The 25,624-nt window shown below is 44.9% G+C and overlaps 1 protein-coding gene across 2 annotated transcripts in view; it reads right to left on the reverse strand.

Annotated features, from left to right (window-relative positions):
- Positions 1–1,322: 1,322 nt before the first annotated feature.
- LOC126646677 (mothers against decapentaplegic homolog 7-like) overlaps positions 1,323–25,624 on the reverse strand; it is a 41,711-nt gene continuing 17,409 nt past the window's right edge. For both annotated transcript variants that reach the window (XM_050328153.1, XM_050328152.1), the window contains one exon: positions 1,323–4,156. In XM_050328153.1, coding sequence (XP_050184110.1) covers positions 3,621–4,156 — 536 coding nt within the window. In that variant the 3' untranslated portion in view covers positions 1,323–3,620. The remainder of the gene's footprint in view (positions 4,157–25,624) is intronic.

Below are 25,624 nucleotides of genomic sequence, written 5' to 3' on the forward strand. Positions count from 1 at the left end.
TGTGGCACTGAGTGCCACAGTCTAGTAACCACAGCAGTGTTGGATCAAGGGTTGGACTTGATGATCTCGGAGGTCTTTTCCAACCTGGTTGATTCTATGATTCTCCCTGAGAGGCCATGTAAGATGGGGAGCAGTGAACGCCTGAAGGCAGGGTGAGGGGGCCAAAAGGAAAAATAACCTTTATTTCCGGTGGCATGGGAGATCCTGGTCTGCATCAAGAACAGTGTGGCCAGCAGGAGCAGGGAAGTCATCCTTCCCCTGTACTCTGCGTTGGTGAGGCCGCACCTTGAGTATTGTGTTCAGCTCTGGGCCCCTCAGTTCAGGAAAGATATTGAGGTGCTGGAGCAGGCTGGTGAAGGGACTTGAGCACAAGTCCTATGAGGAGAGGCTGAGGGAGCTGGGGTTGTTTAGTCTAGAGAAGAGAAGGCTTAGAGGTGACCTCATCACTCTCTTCAACTACCTGAAGGGAAGTTATAGCCAGGTGGGGGTTGGTCTCTTCTCCCAGGCAATCAACAACAGGACAAGGGGACATGGGCTCAAGCTCTGCCAGGGGAAGTTTAGGTTAGATGTTAGGAAGAAATTCTTTACAGAGAGGGTGATCAGGCATTGGAACGGCCTGCCCAGAGAGGTGGTGGATTCACCATCCCTGGAAGTTTTTAAAAAGGGATTGGACATGGCCCTTAGTGCCATGATATAGTAATTAGAGTTGGATCAGGGGTTGGACTTGATGATCTTGGAGGTCTTTTCCAACCCAATCTATTCTATGATTCTATTCTATGAAGGGGGTAGGAAATAATTGAGGAAAACTTAGAGGACTGGCTTTCCCCTCTTCTCAGATTTTGCTCCTCACCTGGTGGCATGAACCATCCATGTCCCAGCACAGAGCAAAAACTTGGTCTCCCCCAATACTTCAAGGAATGGGACAGTGTCGAACGGAAGCTGGGTCCATAGCATGGGGTTTCTTTCAAGTTGAAATTATGAGAGACAGGAGTAATAACAAAAATAACCCATGCAGATTTTGGGCAGCCAGCCCCTCCAGAATTGGGTTGATGGAATGCAGCCAAGTTGGGAACCCCAAAACCATGTGCACTACACCAACTCAATGGAGCTCAAAGCTCAGGATAACCCTATCTGGGTGCTACTCACACCAAAGTAGTTCCATACAGGGCTGGGGTGGGTGTTGCCAACACCAACCCCCATGCTGCTTAGAGCAGCATCTTTCCTACCTGCCTCATCCCTTGCACTAAAAAAACCATTTGGCACAGCCTGGGATTAAGTGTACATTTTTATTTTTTAATGGAACGTAAACTCTTTTATAGAAAACATTCATTTGGATGATAACACCCATAGAAAACACCATCAAAGTCATGTTCTTTTTTTTTTTTAATTAGGCATTTGTTATTTGCATTTATATTAAAACAAAGTGCATCTTTCTTATTTTTTCTCATTTATACACATTGCACAATACGTAAATAATGATGTTTATAAAATTTTCTTCTATTTACAAGTAATAATATATTTATATCTAAAATAAAATTTTTTCTTTAATAATTTTTAGGGGTTTTTTAAGTAGTCCTTTGTTTTGTGTTTCCAAAGTACTACAACGCTAAAGTTCCAATGAAAATGCTCTTTTGTTCATTTAAACCTTTATATTTAGAAAAATAGCTTATGTTACAGTCTAAACATGCTCATTGAGCTAAGAACAGTGTAAAAGTATCATACTCGTGTATGAATTTAAGAAGAAATGAAAGCAACTGCATTTCCAGATCTGATGATACCCGGATAACCTGATCTAAGCAGGTTACAACAGACCAACTATTGTGAACACTTTTTCTTTTGTTTTTCCATTTGTTTTTAATTTGTTTTGTTGGTTTTACTTTGTTTTGTTTTGCTTTAGTCTTAGGCTTCTGTCACTTTACATCTCAGCTCAAATTATAAAGCACAGGCCATGCACAAGGTTTCTCTGCTGTTGTTTTCTCCCCTTGCATCAATCCATGACCATAAAAAAAAAAAAAAAAGCAGTGGAAGGATGAACATAGTGACAAGACGTCAACTCAGTAACAAGAAAAATAAAATAAAAATTGAAAAGGGTGGGTGTCATAGTTCCGATTTTAGCAAGGAATTTTTCTTTCCCTTTCCCCTGCTGTGTGTGTGCTCTGTATATAGGCCATCAGGTAGCTATCAGGTGAACAAAAGAATCCACTAATGGCTGAGATTAGTCTCCTTGACAACGAAGGGGGAGGAGTTGGGGGGGCTAGTGTGTGGTTGGAAGGAGATGGGGAGGAGAGGCTGGTGTGTGCCAGTGGACTCAGGACCTGCTGCAAGTTGCAGAGCTGCCTGGTTTCTTCTTTCTTCCTGTCGGAGGGGAGTTGGCTGCTGCTCTCTCTCTTCTCAGCTCTTACTGGCTGCAGGCCCTGCTTAAAACTAATCCTAACCAGTTAAAGTTTGTGAGTTTCCTTCCATTGGGAGAACTTTCTGTTCTGTTGTTGGTTTTTCCTTCCCCCTTTCCCCCCTCTTTTTCCAGTGTGGGAAGAGAAGGGGAATTGAGGTTTTTTTTGTTTTTTCTCCGATATACCCTGGGGGGGGTGTTGCTTTTTTTCCCTTCCCCCAACCCACCTGGTGGTAACCAAGGATCTCACAGCGCCGCCTGGTGACGGGCACTGGACATTACAAGTTCTACTCCTCCAGTGATCCAACAGCACCACCTGGTGACTACTATAGGACACTACAAGTTCTGCACCTCCAGTGACCCAACAGCGCCCCCTGCTGACTGTGGTTGGAACTGCACCAAAGGGTGCAAGAAATTGAACTATTTAATTTTCCTTTTGTTGCTTTATTGGTTTGTTCTTGAAGGAGATTATTGGTGGGTATAAGAGTATTGCTTGGTTGTTTTACTTGTTATTTTTTTTTCCGTGTTTCTGTTAATACACACATACCTTTTAATAAAGGGCTGTTATTTTCCCTTTTCCATAATTTGTTTTTCCCTTCAATCGGAGTCTCTTAATTTTAGATTTATAATTACCTAGAAAAAGAAATTGGGGTTTTTTTTCTCCTAACCCATCCTCAGTAAAAGACCCTTGTCTCATTTAAACTGGGACAGTGGGTAAAGACCTGGTTGGGAAGATTTTGCACCATCCTTCGGCAGCAATGTGGGATTAGAACCACTGGAGAAGGGGTCTTGGTGTCACCATCACTGGGGATAGAGACAGTTGGTGGTGCATAAAAAATACAGGTATTGTTTTATCCAAGAGAAGGAGCTGTAACATATAGTAAGTGGTTTCTGAATCCATCAATCACATAGGATAATCCTTTCAGAGGCATGAAATAATTATCATATATGTAATTCACACACCCACCCACCCCCTCCCACACCCTTTTCTCACCCTTCTGAGTTATTAGTCATTTACACTTTTAAAAAATAGATATATTTATCAAAATACCCAAAGCACAAAAAAAAAATTAAAATCTTTCCATAAACTATTTCTCAAAACAAAGGGAGATACACACACACACACACAAACTAAACAAAACAAACCCAAAAAGTTTACATGAAAAACAAGCACTCAGAAGGAAATAACAGCAAAGTATCATAAATGCCACCAGTCCACTCTGTCTTGTCATCAATAATTAAAAATAACCTCCAACCAGCACGGACAACTGCTGATGAACTGTCTAGTGTAGCAATGGCCCCAACCTTTCACAAAACTGATCTGAACAGTAAATCCAGTCCATGGTTGCTGCATGAACTCATGGTCGTTGGGTGTCTGTAAGCTGTATGCCTTCTCATAGTCAAAAGCCTTGATGGAAAAACCTGGAAACACTTTGTGAACCAGCAACATCCTGGAGTCGGGGTTGTCCAGTGTGGCCGACTTGATGAAGATGGGGTAACTGCTGCGGTTGTACACCCACACGCCATCTACTTCCTTGGTGAGCTGGATGCCATAGCCAATCTTGCTCCGGACCTTCTGCACCAGTTGGCTTTTGTTGTCTGAGTTGAGTTGTCCGAGGCAGAAACCATTCCCCTGAGGTAGATCATAAAAGATATCCAGGGAGGGCTCTTGAACAGAATACAGACGACCCACACGCGTCTTCTCTTCCCAGTATGCCACCACACACCAGTGTGACCAATCCCCTGGCTCCTGAAGAACTTGGGAAACTACAGAATAGGAGGAAAAAAAGGAAGAAAAGGAGAAATTTAGCACCAGAGGGGTTAATATGACCCAAAAGTGATGCAATGCCCATTGTTTTCATGATGGTCTCCACACATGCACCAACACCCATGGCATATCCACCATTTCCAAAAGCAATGTTATTAGGACCATTGAAGTCGACCTGGATTTGGGGGATTCCCATGCTGTTTCAGCACCTAATTATATTTGGAGTTATGGGTCCTAAATCACCAGGTCCACCTTCAAAAGTGGCTTGAGACCCACCAGCAGCACCCACGGTGCAGTCACCTTCACTGAAACCATCACTAGGACCACCTTCAGTAACAATAGGAGAGATGAGATGCTCCAACCAACTGCATCTACCAAGACCAAACACTCTAAATGTCCTTATTTTCACCCACCAAACAATGGATCCATTTCCATTAATCAGTACTGTACACAGACGCTAAGAAAAAAGGAGGTGCTGCTGAGAAAACCACGTTGAAGGTCACCCCATGGTGTGGGAATTAATGCAGACCAAAGGCCTGGGAAAGAGACAGACCTTAACAGCAGGCTTCAAGCTAAGCTGAGCACAGAGCAATTCATTACAGGAATGGAGCTGCTACCCCAAGAGCCTGCCAGGTCTCCAGGTAACAGCAGCAACCAATCAAATGCTGCAGTCACAGGTTTTGCCTAATAAGGAAGTTTTTAGGAAGCAATTAACACTATGGAGAGCAATTTTTGAGGCACTGTAAGCTCATGTCAGATCCAGAAAGGAGCAGACAGAAACCGCAGCTGTTTTTGAGCGACCATTACAGCCAACGCTGCCTCGTGCAGCACTGCCATGGTCCCCCATCGTCCTTTCACCAACACTGACACAGACAACTTGTGCGTCGCCACTGCTGACACTGCTGCTGTTGCCGCCATTCACAGACCACGAGGCAAGATTGAAAACAAAACTCTTAGGTTTGGGCTAAGCTGAGCACAGAGCAATTCATTACAGGAATGGAGCTGCTACCCCAAGAGCCTGCCAGGTCTCCAGGTAACAGCAGTAGCCAGTCAAATGCTGCGGTCACAAGTTTTGCCTAATAAGGAAGTTTTGCCTTATAAGGAATGTTTTCAAGTTGGAGAAAGGTTAAAAAAAGCTGCGTCCTGTCAATAAAGTTATCTCAGTTCCCTGCTCTTACAGAGTCCATGCTCAGTCCCTCTCCCCTCTCTGAGATCCTGTCAATGAGTCACCATGGGACCAGAGGGGGCAAAGACCTACTGTAGTTCATCGGACTTCTCCCTGACTGTAGGCAAAGCCTGGATGATAGAGAGGATGGAGATGTCAGATGATGCCCCAACTTCTGGGAAGCACTGAGAGATGGTGGGGATCAAAAATCTTGCACTTGTTAACAAAAATGGCCTAAAAAACCTCCAGAATTTCTTTCCTGTAGCCCTTTGTCAGAGGATGCAGCAAGGCCGCAGTGCCTAGCAGCATGGAAAAGAATGTAAATAAGAGGTGAACATCCAATCATACGTGAAGGTTAGTGGTAAATATAGATAATAGAGCTAAGAATAGTGTTAGTATGTAAGATTCTACAGGAGAAGACGGTGTGTGAGTGCAGTTGTGTGAAGAACAAGATGTAATATACTGGATGAAGCGAATAAAGCTGAATTTAAACCATTATCATAGAATGCCCAGTTTTGTTTACTTGGTCGTCCTCACAAGCAACGACAAATGGTGACCCCGAGTGTTGCGGACCACGAGGGACCATGACACAATACCGACGAGACCCTAAAAAAGGGGTCAAAATGGACTTGATCCCCCTTGAGGGATTGGAGATAATTCCCTGAGGAATTGAGGCTGCAAGTCGAAATGCGGCAAGGACGAAGCCCGGTGTAGCAAAAAAGGGGTCCGGACCCGACTTTTCTTCATACCTGAGACAGGTGAGCCACCGGGAACTTTGGGCGTTATGGGACCGGAGTCCCGATAGAAGCACATGATTGGCGCTTGAAATGCGCTGCTTAGACAGTGTAACAATAATGATGATGGCTGCTCACAATGCAAAGTTCAAAGAAACGGCGGTTCTAAGGGGTTTGCAGGGGCACAGGGAGAAGCAGCAGCATGGACTAGCAACACTGCTCGGCAGGGACTCACGGGGTGGGGCGGGGCGGCCCTACTCAGCAGAGCTGAACTGGAGCTGAGCTGGAGCTGGGACTGGGGCCCGTTTCCCCCCCCTCTTCCAACCCCCTCCCCCCCCCCGCGCTGCTCCGCTCTACAAAGAACAGCAACTATTCACTGTAGAATTCCATAAAACCCGTCCACAACATTCTTTGAACTTTTAAAAATGTTTTAACTTGAACAAGAGGCAAAACTATGTTTGCTTTGCAAGGTATAGTTTCATCACAACAGTCACTCACAGATAGAAGACACGGAGTTAAGCATTGCTACTCTAAGATTGAAAAACAAAAGCTTGTGTGAGAATGGTGTCTGAAACCTTTCAAACGCAGGAGCTCCCTAGGGCTGTTGCTGTTGCTGTGTTAGTTGAAGGGAGCCTGGCTAACTTGAAGGGAGCACAGTTAGCCTCAAAGGAGCTTGGATAGCTCAGTTGGTAAAGCATGGGACTTTGAATGCCAAGGTCACAGGTTCAAGACCTGCTGCGGACCACCAGGTGGACTAACTGGTTCTTGTTTTTACCCCACCCAGACCCCTCTGCAAAATTGTCTGACTGCTCTCATCTGTTTCTGCACGGTAACTACTTAGAACTGACAGAACAGTGGAAGCAACTGGAAGAGGCAGATGGACAGAAACTGAGACCTGACTGCATTTCAAACATTGGAGATACCAACATCCAGAGAGCACGGAGACAGCACTGGCGGGGGAGAGCCAGCACAGAGCGAAACAGCTATGCAGAACCATGCTGGGAGCAGAGCGAAGGCAGGACCGCTGTTGATGCGGCCGTGTGGGGTTGCGGAACCAGGGCACTACAGACTCCAAGCCAGAGTGGGGCACGCTGCTACCTGTGCTGAGGGGGGTCCCGGAGGACCCAGAACTGCAGGGTTTGGCACTTGTGGTGTTACCGGTACAGCTTTCCTGGCAGACAAAGCTGCTGAAACTGCAGCTGATTCATAAAAAAAAAAAAACAAAGGGAAAATGGAAACTTTGAAGAGAACTTCCATATGCATAACTGGTAGTGCTAGTAGTGCTGTTCACTGTTTGTCACAGTTGACAGAGAAGTGGAACTTGCTGAGGAATAGTTAAAAGTTTAGGACATCTGTAATTGATCCTGGTTACTTGGTTACTGTGATTTTGTAATTGCAGATTACACCTTCCTTCTTTTCTTTTCCCCCTTTCTGGCATTAGGTTAAGATACATTTCAGGTGGGAATTTAAAATGTACATACATGATTTACTTGTCTTCTTTTAGTTCACCTGACATTATTTCTGTTATACTGCATAACTTTTGGTATTCTAAAACAAGGTTAACTCACTCAGAGAACTAATTATTGTCAAAAGGCATTTTACACACCAAACATATTTTCAAAACAAAAAAAGGGGGAAGAGGGGGAGGAGGAGAATGCATGCACATGAACAGGTCCTGGATCAAAAATGGATCTCATATAGGTTTGTTAGGCTTTTTTGTTCCTTGTATTGATTCCTCTTCAGGACAGGTGGAGTTGGCGAACATGACCACCACAGATGGCAGACTGAGAAGCACACAGTCAGTAATATTGGGATCTAAGATGTGTGGTTGAAATGTAAAACTATAATAAAAATCCCAGCTATGTGTGAATGAGGAGTGATTGAGGTGGTCACCTTCTGAATGACTGAGAAAAAAGCTGTATGAGTGAAAAAAACTGCATAGATATCTATGTATATGAACTTAAAATACTTTATGAGTGTTAAGATTTTTAGAAAATGTGTTGCATAGACTTAATTATGGTAAGTTGATGTTGCTAGCCTTTGAAGATTGGAAGCAGATATTGAAAATATTGTGAGTTAATGCTGGTCAGAATTAACTAAATGATCTGTTAGTAAATGGAAACAATCGGAATGGTTTTTGCCTATAGTCAAGACAAGTTTCCTTGTGTTCCTTATTGTTGTAGTTGTGCTACCGATGTTGCCATGTTTGGTGTCGTGTTTGCAAAGGGCCCTGCAAGGAACGACCCAGGCAGTTTTTGTGGCACAAATGAAAAAAAGGGGGAATTGTCGGAGGATGTAGCAAGGCCGCAGTGCCTGGTAGCATGGAAAAGAATGTAAATAAGAGGTGAACATCCAATCATACGTGAAGGCTGGTGGTAAATATAGATAATAGAGCTAAGAATAGTGTTAGTATGTAAGATTCTACAGGAGAAGACGGTGTGTGAGTGCAGCTGTGTGAAGAAAAAGATGTAATATACTGCATGAAGCGAATAAAACTGAATTTAGGCCATTATCATAGAATGCCCAGTTTTGTTTACTTGGTCATCCTCACAAACAACGACAACCCTTTTTTTACTTCCTTGCACATAGTTATCCCATGCAAGTAGCAGGGGTACACCATAGGAGGAAAAAGTAAAGGGGGAGGAACTGAGAAATGTGAAAGGCCCCTTATCCTGATGAAGGATCCCTAGTAGCACAGCACTGCTCAGTGGGCAACTCCTTCCAGTCTTGGTAGTGATGTCTATGGATTTTTTTGATTTTTAACTTTTCGTAGATTTTAGAAGTAACTGTAGTTAGCTCACCCTTAGCACAGTAGTTTACACATGCCCCATTTCATATTGAACTTTTAAAATTCCTTTAGTTTGTTTAGACTTCCCTCAAGGTAGGCCTTCATTCTGTTTAAGAACATTTGCACCCTGGCTTGAACAACAAGATACCCCACTGACAAAGTAACCTTCAAAACCCAGAACTTTGGAGGAACTCCAAGCACTGGACGTACTGTGACCAAGAGGAAGATGAGGAAGAGGGGATCTCAGAGTCCCCTGCCTCAGTTTCCAGAGGGGCATGCCAGGGGCAGAACTGGGAGGATCTGGGGGGTGGATAGACCTGGGATTGGATGGACAACACCTTAAATTGTGTAACCCCTGGACATGTGGGGTGCGCATCTCTGTGCCCCCTGTTTGAAGGCCTTCTATTAAAACTACTCTCTACCATATCTCTCCTTGCCTGGTGAGTCTTTCTTTGGCTCCCCCGATTATCTAAGGCAACAGTTTTTGGCGCCCAAAAGGTGGAAACTTGAGATCTGTGACTCCTCCAAATCGGGAAATTTCATCCTGAGAGAAATTCTTCTTCTGCCTGCATATTTTTGAGAATTCCCCACGCACCGATCCTGAGAAGCCCAACTTCTCAGAACCACACACAGAGGTAAGCTAAAGAGCAGTTCTTTTGGTTAATTTTGCTAGCAACTGCAAAGTACTTTTTTCCGGAAATCGGGGGTACTTGATTAGGATTGGGGTGTGACTTGTTGGGATCCCTGGGTGTTGTGAAAGTCAGTTGTTTTTCCCCTGTCTGTGGGCAGAAGCATGACCCTGAAGTGGCTTGGCCAGCCAGTGTGGGATCTGTTTCATGGAGAAAAGTGGGAAGCAAAGCTACTTGTGGAGTGGTTTGTTCCCTAAGGGGTTTTCTTCACTTGGCATTTCGTCTGGGTGGGTGAGGCTTGACCGACCCATCCTCGGTAATTGGGGGGGCTGTGGATGGTTGCCCTGCAACTTTTGTAAGGTGAGGGAGCCCTTGGATTTGCTAGGGGTTTTTGAATTGGTTTGGTATGGCTGAAAGAGGATGTTCTCTCTCTAAGACCTCTCCTGTAGAGGTTGTCCTTGCTTTTAGGTGCAAGGTATTTTGTTAAGGTTAAGTAATCAAAAGGATCTGGGTTCAAAGCCTGGACCTGGTAAACTTTTTCTTTACTATTTTTTTCCTGGGTAATCATGGGCTGTGTTGAATCCATAGAAGAGGCCCCAACGGGACCTTCTGTGTTTTTATTACAGCATTGGTATCATCAACAAGAACAGAAAAAGGCTCTTAGAGTAATAGCATTGTCAGTCATACAGAGAGATAGAGGGAGACATCGTGGGGGGTTTTCCCCACTAGTCAGACCCACGTCGGAGGCTTGGGCGGCAAGGATGGGGACCAACTGGTCCCTCCAAATATGCGAGGGGGGTGGACTCCAGGTGCTGCTCCTGCAGGACGGGTGGGACCAGCGGGAGAGAGGGTCACCCATACTGACACTGCCACTGGCAGCTGGAGCAGAGCTGCTCCTGCAGCTGCCACCACTCCTGCTGTGACAAGCGGGGGTGTGGCCAGCACTGCCACCGCTCAGGGTGGGGGTTAGCTGAAGAGAGCGGTGAAATGGTTCCTACTTTGGTTACTTGGGTTACCAAGGGCAGTTCGACTGCCCCCAGTCCCCCCACCGCTATTTTGGTGGCTGGGGAACAAAAGGGGTTCTCCGTCACTACAGAGGGAGATGGCCTTGACCCTGCAGCCTCTGTGGCTTCCACTTCCACAATTCCAAAAGGGAACATGGTCTTTCCAACGACTCCCCACTTGACACCCTTGGTTTTCCCCCATGCCGAAGGGAAGTGGTCAGAGGGGTGGTCCTCCGGTCAGCCCTGAGGCCCGTGGCACTGCCCTGTCTACTTAGGCTCCCGCCTCGCAATGGTTGCCATAGCAACGGAGTGCAGAGAGGGCTGAAAGCAGGGAGATACATTTTGTAATAGAGAAGAGGAGGGGAGCTCCGAAGGGAAGCTCGCCCAGCATAGACCATCACCCTGCCCCTGTGGGAAACTGCAGGGGGGTGCGAGAGGCTGGGCCACCAAAATTGTCCAAGGGACTGGTTGGTCCATGCTACGGCCCCTCCTCCCCTCTCCCAATGGACTGGCTAAAACAGAAAGGGGGGGGGGGTGAGGAAAAAAACTAACTGAATTAGCCCCTGTGTGTTCTGTGTCTGTTCCAGGCTTACAGAGTGTGGTGAATATTCTTGCCCTCTGTGCCCTGATTCAATTCGGGGGGCTGTGGCAAAACCAAAGGAGGACCACTGTTTTGTTCTCAATGTGAGCTAACAATGTATCAGAAGTTGACTATTTGCAAAAAGCCTTTTCCAGCAGACAGACTTGAAAGCTATGCTACCAGAGAACTCAGGTTAAGAGTGATATGGATCGAAACAACTTCCTGCAGAAGTAAATGAATAGTAGAACATGCCTTAACAGCTGCAAGCGAGACACAAGAGGCCTTATCATCTGATACACCGAGACAAAAGTTTTGGACTGTAACAAGAATTCCTAAGATGTTCAGGTCAGGAGTAAGTAAACAAGAAAGACCAATAAGGAAAAGCTTCTGTCGTAGTTAAGAACTGTTGTGAAAAACTACCACTCTTCCAAAGGCATTTCTAACAGAATGAAAGACCAGATCAGCCTGTGGCTTCTAAAGGTGGTATACACAAGAATCAAACTCCAATTTGAATAACACTGTCAAAACACCAGACAGTGTAATGACTTTTGTATTTTTGCTTTTTTTATCTTCTGTCCTATGTTGCTTTTAGGCTTTGTTTACTTTTGCAGCAGAACTTAAAGCTCATATACTTTTTACCACATTGATTGTTTTGAAGTTTGCAATGTTTATATGTGTACATGTTCTGTCCCAGCAGTTCAACAGCATTTTGCAAGCAGTTTGCAATATCTGTGTCTCTTTGACTACTGCAGCTTGTGAAAGAGATTCCTCCCTGGATTGGTTTGGTGGGGAAATCCACATGGGATTTTGTGTGATTGTGAGATCAAATTTATCTACCTTATGCCTCTAAAATGCTTTGTCACCCAGTGTCATCTAGGAGCATGTGAACACTGAGCTTCACAGAAGAAGAACCCTGTGTTATGAGGCAAAAGGGGGGTAAGAAGGTGACTGCAGTACTGCAAATGAAGGACTGGTTCTATGGACCCTCCCATGGGACCTTGAGACCTGACTTGCATCTTGCCTACTGTCTTTGAGACAAACTATTAACCTCATGGATGGGATAATACGTTTAGATCGCTTAGATGATTTCCTTAGACTGTTTTCTAGTTTTATTGTAATAGAACTGTTTTGTTCGTGTTTGCATACACATATAGGCACATATACATGAGTGCACCTAACCCAATACATAAGGATGCTGTCATGGTTTTGCTGGTTCTTGGAAACTAGGCAGGAATTCCCCCCCCCCCTCCCCCCATTGCGTGCAGGGCTGTTAAGTGGGCACTTAAGGGGCACAAAAGAAGTTGCCTTCTGGTTAATTGCTCAGAATCTCGTCTCCTGGGTAACGGGGGGAGGAGTTTGGGCTTGTTGCTGAGGCTGGAACAAGGTCGGAAGTGGAAGCTTGGTGGTTCTTTTGTTCTCAACCTGCTTGCCAGTTGTGGATCCTGCTTGGATTTTCATCAGAGAGGAACTATTTTCTGGAAGTTTTTCCCCTCCCCTGTTCCTGTTTGTTTCTTTCCTGGCGGTGGTCCTTGTGCACATCAAAGGGAGAGGGAAGACTGTGCTGCACAATTTGACCAGCCAAACAGAGTGAGGGGTTTTTTTCCCATTGGGGAGGACTTTTTTTTTGTTGTTTCTCTCCCTCCTCTCTCTCTCCCCTTTCCCAGTGTGTGGGGGAGGGAAACCATTTTTTTTTTGTTTCTCCAACACACCCCGGAGGGTGTTACCCCCACGTGGCAGCGACCAGTGATTCCACAGCGCCCCCTGCTGGCCAGCATAAAAAACTGCAGGGTCTGCATTTCCAGTGACTGAACGGTGCCCCCTGTTGACTGTGGTTAGAATTGCACCAAAGGGTGCAAACGGAACTGCTTACTTTTTTTTCTTTGCTTGTTTATTGGTTTGTTTTGAAGGGGGTTATTTGTGGGTATAGGAGTATTGTTTGGTTGTTTTACTTGTTTTCTTTCATTGTTTCTGCCAATGCACACATACCTTTTAATAAAGGGCTGTTATCTTTCCCTTTTCCATAATTTTTTTTTCCCTCAATCAGAGCCTCTTATTTTCAGATTTATAATTGCTTAGAGGGAGGAGTTTGGGTCTTTTCTCATAACTCATCCTCAGTAAAACACCTGTGTCTCATTTAAACTGGGACAGATGCTTTTGTACATGGAAGCAAGTGGGCACCTGCACTGCCACTCCATGAGGTAAAGATGATTGACTGCAGTCAGGGGCAGACTGTGGCAGGATGACCTGCCCCGATAAGGCCTGGAATTTGTCCAGAGAATGCAAACTCTCTGCAATGAGCTGCTGGCAGTACCAGGGTGCTGTTTGGTGTTGCATCAAACTCCAGACGCAGCCTGCTTCTGGTAAGCGCTTAACTGGCCTATAGATCTGTGACTGGGAGTCAGGTACTTTATGTTATAAAAGCTCAATTCCTCTCACACAGTCTAGATGCAGGAATTCCAAGATTTAGGATTCCTCTGAGAATGTCATGAGAGTCACACTTCATTAAATCTAAAAACACAAATAAACAGGATTTTTCAAGAAACATCTATGATGTGGGTTCAGGTCTTGCCTATGGTCTTACTAAAGATCCACATACGACCAAAGCAGCAAACAACATGATCCCTATATTCACATAAAGGAAGGTTAATTTGCAAAATTGTTTAATGGTTTAGGCTCTACTTTACAGGAACTGCAGGGATTCATCGTGTCCTCTAGACCCATGGAACTGTACACTCCTGCTCATCTGTTCCAGCCCAGAGCCTATGTTAAGTGATGGGACTGGACCCCTGTAAGCCGTGGAAAGAACTGTTTCAAGTTCTGCTGACTATCTCCATTGTGGTCAGAGTTGCTGGCAAAGAACCCTGGATTCACTAACCCAGAGGGAGGAAAGCCTCTGTTCCTGAGACAAGTAGAACAACAGAGACTGTTACTAGAACAACAGAGATTGTTAAAATGATGTTTAAACTGTTTTTCTGTGTGTATTGCCTAATACCACCAGTAACTATGGATTGGGTTTAGAACCAAAATTTACATTTGGCTTTAGTAAAAATGTGTCCAGTATTCTTCATCATCAAAGTGAGTGCTGGATTTGAACTATGGATTTGGTTGAAATTTGGCAACAAATTTAAATTCTACATTGGGCAACTCCTGATGATGTCTCATTAGGTTTACGGAGATATCTTCTATAAACTTACTTCATGGTTACCAAATCTGAACCTGGATAAAGCAGTCATTCATGTTAGTTGCATATATATATTGTTATATCTGCATAATAGCTTATTGTATGATTAGTGTTATAGGTGTTTGTCATAGATTTGAAAAGAGATGTTGAAATTTTTTCCCAATGTTACCCCTCCTCCATTCCCACATCCATCCCCCATCCCCCATTTGTTTCTTACAGGATGGGGTGGAGGCGGAGTGAAGTCATACGTACTGGGCAGCACTGGAGTGATGGGGAGGGCAGGCTCTCAGTGGGGAAAACGCGGTGGTCGCGGGGAGGGCTGGGAGTTGGGTTTCCAGGGATTTGTCTGCAGACTGGGCAGAGCGGGAGCCCGGTTTCAACATCTTTTTTTTTCTTTTCCTGAGAGGAATTTTTTTTCCCCCACGGGACACCTTGCAGAGAACCACCAAGAGAGAGAGCGGCCCATCTCAGAGCGAGGTATTGTGCTTTCAAGACAGACTGTGGGAAAAAAGCGACTCCTTCATTGCTGGGTGCCAATTTTTGAACTGCGGGACAGTCCTGCCTTTCCTCCTTCCCCCCAAACCCTGGGTTGCTGCCTATTTCTCCCCCTACCTGGGGATTTGGGACTTTGTTTTGTTTCTTCTGAAAGTTTTTGATTCTTGTCTAGCCTCTAAAAGGGGGGACTGATGCCTATGAATATTTTTAATTTTTAACTTTTCGTAGATTTTAGAAGTAGCTGTAGTTAGCTCACCCTTAGCACAGTAGTTTACACATGCCCCATTTCATATTGAACTTTTAAAATTCCTTTAGTTTGTTTAGACTTCCCTCAAGGTAGGCCTTCATTCTGTTTAAGAACATTTGCACCCTGGCTTGAACAACAAGATACCCCACTGACAAAGTAACCTTCAAAACTCAGAACTTTGGAGGAGCTCCAAGCACTGGACGTACTGTGACCAAGAGGAAGATGAGGAAGAGGGGATCTCAGAGTCCCCTGCCTCAGTTTCCAGAGGGGCATGCCAGGGGCAGAACTGGGAGGATCTGGGGGGTGGATAGACCTGGGATTGGATGGACAACACCTTAAATTGTGTAACCCCTGGACATGTGGGGCGTGTCTCTGTACCTCATAGTTGAAGGTCTTCTATTAAAACTGCTCTCTACCTTATCTCTATTAATAAGTGCCTGGTGAGTCTCTGGTTCCCCTGATTCTCTAATGCAACAGTACCCATGTTAAGACCTGGGAACTATTCATCTCTATAACTGAATTTAAAAAAAAAAAAAAATAAAAATCAAACTAGGAATGTGAGTTAACAAGCACTTACTGAAATAATGCCCTGCACCATGGAAGCAGACATGGGAACAGGGATAGTAGGTGACCCAACACCCCAAAGCTCTTTCTGCAGACACCGAAACCCTACCCCCCCCCAGCATGAGCAATGACAGCAACACATTGACTACCCTGTTTTCTTTATTTTTTTCTATTAATAAGCCCATTTTTCCAGCACAGGCATTTTTCTCCTGTCTCTAAGTTGTGCTTCAAGCCCTGCTCTGTGCTTTTAAGAGAAAAAAAAAACAAAACAGCCACACACTTTTAATTTCCTCATTTCTTTGCCAGTTCGGAAAATATTTCTCCAGTTGCTGGAGGCAGCTACTAAAAATGGGCCTTGCTGTGTACACCCCAAAATATGCACCCTCACTCCCAGGTGAAACTGGGGATGGGGATTCCGGTGGTGGGGAGGTGGTCCCTGGGACAGCATACATCAAGTTGCACTCTGGTTTGTCCTTCCACCTCCCCTTTTTGATGCCTCCTAAGACTTTCTTGCCAATAACTTTATATCCTGATGAAATCTGGCACCACGTGAGGGACTGAAGGGGGATGGAGGTGGGTGGTTTTAGTTACCTCTTCCCTAACCCAAATGAGGTGACCCCACCCAAGGATGCACCCAGTGGGGCAAAAAATACCCCCAGGATAGTGTTTCCATCACCTGCCTGGAAAACAGAGGAATTGGAGGGGAAGGTCCAGGAGACTGAGAAATTTGGGGGGATGTTCCTCAATGCATGGGGGGGATGATCCTGGATACAGGGGGAGGATGCTCCTGCATCCATCCCCATCTTGACCACCCATCCCCCCAACTGCCTTCCAGCAATACTCAGAGCTTCTTGGGTTTCATTTTACAGCAGCTGAGGGAATTTTGGAGCAACAGACATTGAACACACTAAAATTCCCATAGGTTTTTATTTATTTGGACATAAAAGCATCCCTTTCAGGAGGTGGCGGGGGAAAAAAAAAAGCCTTTTTCACCTGATATTTGTACTTGCATTAGTGAAGACCACTTAACAAGTAGCTCATTGCTGCTTATGAAGAGCTATTTAATTGCCAGAGCATTAAAAAAACAAACAAAAAAACTACAGAAAACCAACTGCCTTGACGATGAATGAACAGGGCTTTATGGAGGGCTGGAAGTTCATGAATGAATCCCACGAGGTTTTTCAATTACATGGGATGACCAGACCTCAAGGACAATTCTTAGGTAATCTATTTTTTATTTTTAAGGAGATGATACCAGCACACAGTATAAATATACCAGAGCCCCTTCTGTTTGTGGACTTCGGCTGTTGACTGGATGTCTAGTCAAAAAACCATATGTGTTGAGCTTGGATAAGCGGGCTCGGGCCTCCCTGCAAGCTGCCACCAAAGCCACTTTTCATAGTTGTTGGGACCCCAGTGGAGCCTCCCCACTCCCATCTGCCTTCCTGATTCTGGCATCCACTGGGTAAAGGGGTGGGAAAAACCAGTGGCATCACTCGGGCATCAGAGGCAGGAGAGGAGGAAAAAACTGATGCAGAGATGCTTCCTACAGTGATGGACACTTTTTTTTCCCCTGAAAGGCTTTTTTGGTGGCAATGGTCACGGATCTGGGCAAGTGAAGCAAATATATGGATTTTGCCCCAAAACACCCCACTGGGTTCATTCCATGCAACCTGGAGTCATGGTAGGGACCCACCATCCAACTCCCATTTCTACCTGCTGCAAACTCACACAAAAAACCCAGATCCCAGGAAATTTACAGCCACCCTCAACACATCCTGATGTGTGACAGCCCACAAGAGGCTTTGAAATGCTTTGGGATTCTTGTTTGAGTTAAAATCATTGTTTTTTACGAGCTCCTTGGAGCAAATATCCCTTTCTAAATGCCTGGAAAACTCCCAGAAAACTGGGAGTGTTCCCATATTCCAGTAAACAATTAAAATGTTTAATGCTATAAACATCTGCACTATTATTTTGTTATTAAATATCTTTCCATTTGCTGTTATAACTATGTTATTAGTATTTTTCATGGTTTCACATAATCACAGAATTAATTAGGTTGGAAAAGAACTTTGAGATCATTGAGTCCAACCTATGACCAAACACCACCATGTCAACTAGACCATTGCACTAAGTGTCACATCCAGTCTTTGCTTAAACACCTCCAGGGATGGTGACTCCACTGCCTCCCTGGGTAGCCCATTCCAATATCTAATCACCCTTTCTGTGAAGAATTTCTCTCTAATGTCCAACCTAATCCTCCCCTGGTGCAGCTTAAGACTATGTCCTCTCGTTCTATTGTTAGTTGCCTGGGAGGAGAGGCCAACTCCCACCCAGTTAAAACCTCCTTTCAGGTAGTTGTACAGAGCAATAAGGTCACACCTGAGCCTCCTTTTCTCTAGGCTAAACAACCCCAACTCCCTCAACCGTACCTCATAGGACATGCACTCCAGACCCTTCACCAGCTTCACTACCCTTCTCTGGACCCACTCCAGAACCTCAATGTCCTTCCTGAACTGAGGGGCCCAGAAATGGACACAGTATGCCAGGTGTGGCCTCACCAGTGCTGAGTACAGGGGAAGAAGACTTCCCTGGTCCTGCTGGCCACACTGTTCCTGATACAGGCCAGGATACCATTGGCCTTCTTGGCCACTTGGGCACACTGCTGGCTCATGTTCAGCTGGATGTCGACCAGCATCCCCAGGTCCTTTTCTGCTGGGTCACTTTCCAGGCACTCTGTCCCCAACCTGTAGGGCTTTATGGGGTTGTTGTGGCCAAAGTGCAGGACCTGGCACTTGGTCTTCTTGAACCTCATGCCATTGGTCTCAGTCCATCAATCCAGCCTGTCTAGGTCCCTCTGCAGAGCCCTCCTGCCTTCCGACATTTGCCCCAACTTGGTGTCATCTGCAAATTTACTAATGGTACACTCAATCCCCTCTTCCAGATCATCAAAAGAGATATTAAACAGGGTTGGACCCAACACTGATCCCTGGGGGACACCACTAGTGACCGGACAAGAACTGGATGCAGCACCATTCACCACCAGTCCCTGGGCCCAGACATCCAACCAATTCTTAACTCAGCAGAGAGTGCACCTGTCCAAGCTGTGGGTTGCCAGTTTTTCCAGGAGAATGTTATGGGAGATGGTGTCAAAGGCTTTGCTGAAGTCCAGGTAGACAACATCCACAGTCTTTCCCTCATCCACTAGGCAGGTCACCTGACCATAAAAGGAGATCAGTTTGGTCAGACAGGACCTGCCCTTCCTAAACCCGTGCTGGCTGGGTCTGATCCCTTGGTTGTCCTGTATGTGCCATGTGATCGCAATCAAGATGATCTGCTCCATAACTTTCCTGGGCACCAAGGTCAGGTTGACAGGTCTGTAGTTCCCTGGATCCTCCTTCTGGCCCTTCCTGTGGATGGGCGTCACATTGGCCAACCTCCAATCATCTGAAACCTCCCTGGTTAGCCAGGACTGTTGATAAATGATGGAGAGCAGCTTAGCGAGCTCTTCTGCCAGCTCCCTCATCACCCTTGGATGAATCCCATCTGGTCCCATAGACTTATGAGTATCTAAGTGGCTCAGCAGGTCACTAACTACCTCCTCTTGGATTACAGGGAGTCTATTATACTCCCCATCCCTGTCTACCAGCTCAGGAGGCCAGTTGTCCTGAGGATAACCGGTCTTATTGTTGAAGACTAAGGCAAAGAAGATGCTAAGCACCTCAGCCTTTTCCTCATCTTTGGTAACTATATTCCCCCCTGCATCCAATGTAAAATGGAGATTTTCCTTGGCCCTCCTTTTGCTAATAATGTATTTATAAAACCACTTTTTATTATCCTTTACAGAAGTGGTCAGATTAAGTTCTAATTGAGCTTCCACCTCTCTAATTTTCCTTCTGCATGACTGAACGACATCCTTAAACACTTTCTGAGTTGCCTGTCCCTTTTCCCAAAGATGATACACTCTCCTTTTTTCCCTGAATTCCTGCAAAAGTTCCCTCAGGGCTACAACAGTCCCCCCTCCCAGCAGATTGTACAAGCTTATTTTAAGGAAAAAAAAAAAAAAAAGGAAATTGAAAATAAAGCAAGTCTGCCTTCAGGAATTTTGAGAATTAGTTGTATTGATCACTCAGAGTTGGGTCTACAGAGAACAGCCATCTGCAGCAGAGCACAGTTCTGCATGGAGGGGAGAAATCAAGGCAATAAGTTGATGCCCCCAAAGTCTTTGGGGTAACATTGTTTGGAAATTTGGTGCAGACAGTTCATCACTGGTGATGCTCCAGCACAACCACATTATTCAATATCCCATTCCCACTGGAAAACTTTTTTTTTACCTCTAATTTTTATACCCTCCTGAATTTTCCTGAGGGGTTGACCTGATTTGACCAGTGCATCTTTTGTCCTACACAAAAGCATCATACCAGTTACTTCCTGTAAGGTAAAACATATGGAGGTATCTTCCCCAAGAATGCCAAGGCAGTTGGAAAGGGTTGAAAAAGGGTTTATTTCAGAGGCAAAGACATTAAAACTTACAAACTTCTCAGCACTCCAGGCAGTACTGGGCCTCAGAGAGAAAAGGTCAACCTCCTGTTCACTCCTGGGCTTTATCATCACTGCCCCCCCCGACTCTCCCCAGACTGCAGCAACCCTGCAGCATTTCTGTAAGCATTCTCTCTCTCCTCTCACATATCAGAGAGAGAGGCTGAGAACTTCTCTTGCTATGCGGGGGGAAGGGGGGGGGGGAAGCATTGAAACTGCCTTTGAGAAAGAGTTACCCTTTAGGCAGAAAGTTTTCCTAAGTGAAAACTCTGTCTCCTTGTAACAAAATCTTCCAGAAAAAAGGGTATTCTATCCTCACACTTCCCACCACACCAACCAGCACTAGAGGCTGTGAGGCTTCCCACCACCTGCCTCAACCCTCACAAACATCAAGTCTCACCCAAAATTTCTCAATAAAAGGTCACAGCCAGGATTTCTCTATCGAGTGAGCACACGCTGCCTGTGGGCTCAGAGCATCATCATGCTCTGGGCAGAGATGCTGCAGAAAATGCTACATTCACGCAGAAATCCTGGTGGATGGGACACCAAAGCAATAACCACAAAAAATTAAAAGCTGCTGAAACCAAGAAAGTCCAGATGAAGGTGGGTATGGGAGATTCACACCATGGGAACACCCAAATGTATCAGTAACAGCTCCATGCTTGGTTCTCACAAGCTGTGGCAGGAGCACTCACGTGTCCCACCACTAGGAAGTGGTAGAAAATTTCTGATGTGGCTTTTCTCCTTGACATATGAACATTTTAAAGATGATGAAACCATGTAATCTGTACTTTTTCTTTCCAAGTTCCAGCAGTTTTATTAGGAGTTTTGGAAGAAAAAGTTCTTTTTTTTTTTCATTCAGGAATAACCAAAACATTTTATCAAAATCAAATTAAAAAAATAAAAAAGCTAATGCAACTCCTGTCCAGTTTTTGGATCTCAGCCCTGTCCTGGTGCCAAGTTCATAAACATAGAGGGGAGGTAGGCTGGGTATCTTTTATTTTGTTTTGACATAGCTAAAGATTTTCCTGTAATCAACCAACCTCCAGAGAAAACATCAAGTTTAGCACACACTGAGCTATCTCACCTTCCGGGTCTACTCCCAGTTGATCAAGACAAGAGCTATCTAAATCATTGCTGATAACTGCAATAATAACAACTTGTCGCTGAAAATGGGAATACAACTGTATTCCCAATAAGGTTTTTAAATGTCTGCAATTGGATCTTTCCTCGATGATATTAGGATTATACACAAATTATCCAATAGCAGAAGTGTTTCAAAGTATGAATTTACATATATATAGATATTTTTTTTAGGAGCAGTTTTGACCGAAAGCATCTTCTCATGTTCTTCCTAAATTTCTCACCATCTCACCCTCTCTTCTCCCTCATTCCTCTATGATCCTTGGGGCTGGATTTCCCACCAAACATCAACCCTGATACAACATTCACCATATCATCTACACTGAATTACTAACAGAAGTCTCCTCATTTTCATAGAATCATCGAATGGTTGGGGTTGGAAGGGACCTTTAAAGGTCATCTAGTCCAACCCCTCTGCCATTAGCAAGGATACCTTCCACTAGATCAGGGTGCTCAGGTTTTGTGGTACCCTGTGGTGGTTTTAATCTAGGCCTTCCTTGGTGACCAGTTTGTAACCAAGGAAGTGGCCATGTTCCCAGTATTCCATATGATTTTTACATAAACCAGGGTATAAATAAGAAGGGAGGAGAGGCCTTCGCTCTCTTCTCTTCCGATGAGGTTCAGGAGCAGTGGGTCCTTGTGTTGGTCTCACTTATCTAGAGGCTGAGGCCTGCAGCGACCACTGACCTGCCACATGGGAGATTTGGAGAGTGCTGGCTGTGTCTGGCGATCTCGCTTTTCTGAGGGACATGGTGAGATTTGTTTTGCTAGTTGTTTTGCTAGTCCTTGGGTTTGATTGTGTATATCTGTTCGGTGTCCCTTTTTGTCCCTGTTTGTCCCTTTTTCCCCTTTCCCTTTCCCTTTGGAGGGTGTTTGGATTCCCTTCATTGTGTATATAGCATCTTAATTGTATATAGCTGTAATATACATAAAATATATATTTTTATATAACTAGCTTGATTTCAGGCTCTTCAATTTTTTTTTTTTCCTTTTTTTTTTTCCTTTGCCCTAAGAAAGAAGGGAGCAGGAAGGGGTTGTTACTGTGAGTTTGGGCATTTGGCAGGGAGCCAGGTCTGAACCATCACAGATTTTTTTGGTGGCCCATAGGGGGAATGTTTTGGTTATCCCGGTTTGTTTTGGAACAGTTACTGGGAAAACTGCCAAAAGAGGCTTGTTTATATAAACATACTTATTGTTTGGGAACAAAGAGAACTAATATATAAACATGGTCTTTTTATTAATTTTTTTGGTCATCCTAGCCATTTTCATATATATCTATGGATTTCCTATAAGAAGGGAACCAGAAGGCATCTACCAATTTCTACCTTTCCTTACTTATGACCTCAAGGGCCTAGTAGCAGAGGGCCCTTGGATTGGAATTGGCCCCAATCCTGACATAAATTGTTTAGCAATGGTGCTATTATTGATAAAGGCCATGGAAGTGTTATTTAAAATTGGAAAGATAGTGTGGTACTGCTTTCCTTGTTGCAGGAAAGGCCAAACCTCAAAAGGATTCACTGGAACTTTGGGAAGGGCCTTGAAAAAGCCAGTCTCTGGATGGCAAGGAATGGGGTGAATTTTGGCAAATTGATAGGACACGTGACACCTCCCATTAGTTGGGACTTCAAGCCAGAACAAGTGTTTGATCCTGACGAGATGGCACATCGTTTAGTGGAAGGGTGTTTTTCTTATGAGGATCCAAACATGCAGTTTTTTGCTTTGTATTGGGGTCTGGTGAGTGCTTATCTAGCTGCCGTTGACTACTCTCGGAAGGCTAAGGCTGAGGCAGAAACTCAAACCATGCCACCTGGGACCAGCGTCGCCTCTACTACATCCACTGGAAGCAGAACTCAAACTACACCACCTGAGATACCCCTTGCCCCTGCAGTGACAAGGAAGAGATGGATATCAATGCTCAACCGCGTAAGTCTATGACCAATGGGAGCTCAAAGTAAGTCAGATGATAGCAGGGAGGGGCTCGATACTGATACCAGTGCCAGTAGTCAACAAAAACAAAAACCCCCGAGAATGGAAAGTGAAGTTTTGCGAACGATGACCCCGGCAGAACTCCGAGACTTGTGAAAAGATTACACTCGTCAGCCTGGTGAATGAATTCTGTCGTGGCTGCTTCGATGCCGAGACAGTGGGGCTAGAGCTCACATATTGGCAGGTCATGAAGCACAACAACTAGGATCCCTCACCAAAAATCACAAACTTGATCAATTAGTTGCAGACGAGAAACCTGAAACCAGTCTTTGGGCGCACCTTGTCACAGGAGTGAAAGAAAAGTATCCATTCAAAGATTATTTAATGTGCCCCCCAAGGAAGTGAACTAAGGTAGAAGAAGTCATCCAGTACTTAAGAGAATTGGCATTGTTGGAACTTATGTATGATGACTCTCAATATGATGGTGTTGTTGATGAACCAGAGTGTGTCACTTGCACAATGTCTATGTGGAGAAAGATAATCCAGGGTGCTCCGGCATCGTATGTTCATGTCTTGGCAGCAGTGATGCTTCCAAACACACAAGAAACGCTTGTGGGCATGCTGTGTACTGTGTTACGACATATAGAAGAAACCACAACTAAAAACAACTTGAGAAGAGCCCTTTTTGGTGTCCATTTTCTTTAAAAGCCAAGCAAGGCTGAAGCTACAAGGCAAGGGGGGGAATACACAGGAATACACCAAAAATGCCTGTCTCCAGCAGTTAGAGGAACCAGTTGACTCCAGTTTCCTCCATACCAGACTTTGGGACTAATCAGTCATGCAAATTATAGAGTACCGTGCTTTCTGAAGGACAAATTTTGACTCAGTCCAGAGAAAAGCCTTAGAGGAAGGGTGGGGATGAAGAAGCCAGCCAAATCCATTCATAATATTTACAGTATATGGGTCTCTTTGCTATTGTTTAGTATACAGTCAGTCTAATTATTTTTGAAGTTTTCCTTTAGAGAACCCTCTTTATCTGCCTCTCCTTCTGCTCCCCTCAAAGGTATGGTAAAACTTTTCCCTTGTTTCAAAAAGGCAGTAGGATGGGAATCCCTTCCTCAAGCTCCAACCTGGCGGTCAGGTAGGACAAAGGGATGCTTTAAGAGGGGACACCCTTCCAGAGGGATGCTGCCAACATCCACAGGAATTTTTAAGATCCCCAGACCACCCAGACAGGCATGAGGGCATGCAGATTCATGTGGAAAATCCCCAGAAATCCCATTTTGATGATGAAGCCACCAGAAGCCACCAGGCCATGTCAACCCTGGGGTCACAGTCCCCCTAAATGTATACACCAAGATCGGGTTGAGAGAATGAAGACCTGAAAAAGGTTTTGAAATTAAAAATAAAGGTCCACTGTCACAAGGTGGGGAGATTGCCCAGTACCCAGTGATGCCCTGAGGAGGACAGGGATACAGTCCCCAGGAAAGCCAGAGCTCTGACAACATATATCTGTGTGGGTTACACATTAAAAACCTTGTAAAGACATTAATAAAACCTGAAGCAGAGCAGTCTAGGATTTCCAAACTGATACCTAATACACAGATGTGTGCTAGGATTCCCCCCTCAAATGCATTCCAGCAACACACAGAGAGCTGCCGCTCTCGTTTCAATACCAAAAAACAAGTCTCTCTGCGCAGTACACCAACCAAGAATTCTTCCCAAAGACCAAAACCAGATGTAAATAGATGCTTCCCCCACCCATCAAAAAGGAAAGCCTCTCCCTCCCATGCTGCTCTCTGTAAGCAGCATCCCTCACAGGGATGTAAACCCATGGAAAAAGCAGGGTTGGAACAAAAGTCCTTTTCATGTTCATCATGTAACTCAATCTGTGTAACAATTATGAAAACTGTTTAGCTGGGCTGGCATTTGAAGCATTTACTACATTCCTGCCAATGAATTCCAGTCCTGGATCTGATGAAAAGGGCTCCCCCATCCCCTTTCCTCTCCCTTGCTTGCCTTCATTCCTCCTGGCTTTCTTTACAACCTAATACCCTGTTGATGCAGGGTCAGGGCCTACTATGGGGGGAAAAAACAACACCCAATGCCAGGCTGGAGACACAGCATGCAGACTGAAAAAATCATTACTTCTGTCTGCCTTCACAATCTAATCACGTCTATTCCTAAGATCAGACAGTGAAGCACGCTGGTATATATACAGGCAGAGTCACTGCCCAGGGATGGACCAGCAGACAAACAGCATCAGTCCCTACCCAGGTAGGGGGCAAGCAAGGGATGGACAGACAGGATGGATGGCATTTGGATGGAGTTCACAAGCTTGGCCATGCACACATCCCTCCCCTCACCTCTCACTTTACTCTGGATCAATAACGTGTAGCAATTATAGAGAACATTACAATCATTAAGTAATTAACCCTCCTGATACTCCAGTGGAGCTGGTACCCCGTTTTT

This window comes from Myiozetetes cayanensis, unplaced genomic scaffold (assembly GCF_022539395.1).
Source record: "Myiozetetes cayanensis isolate MyiCay16 unplaced genomic scaffold, myiCay2020 scf364, whole genome shotgun sequence".
NCBI lineage: Eukaryota > Metazoa > Chordata > Aves > Passeriformes > Tyrannidae > Myiozetetes > Myiozetetes cayanensis.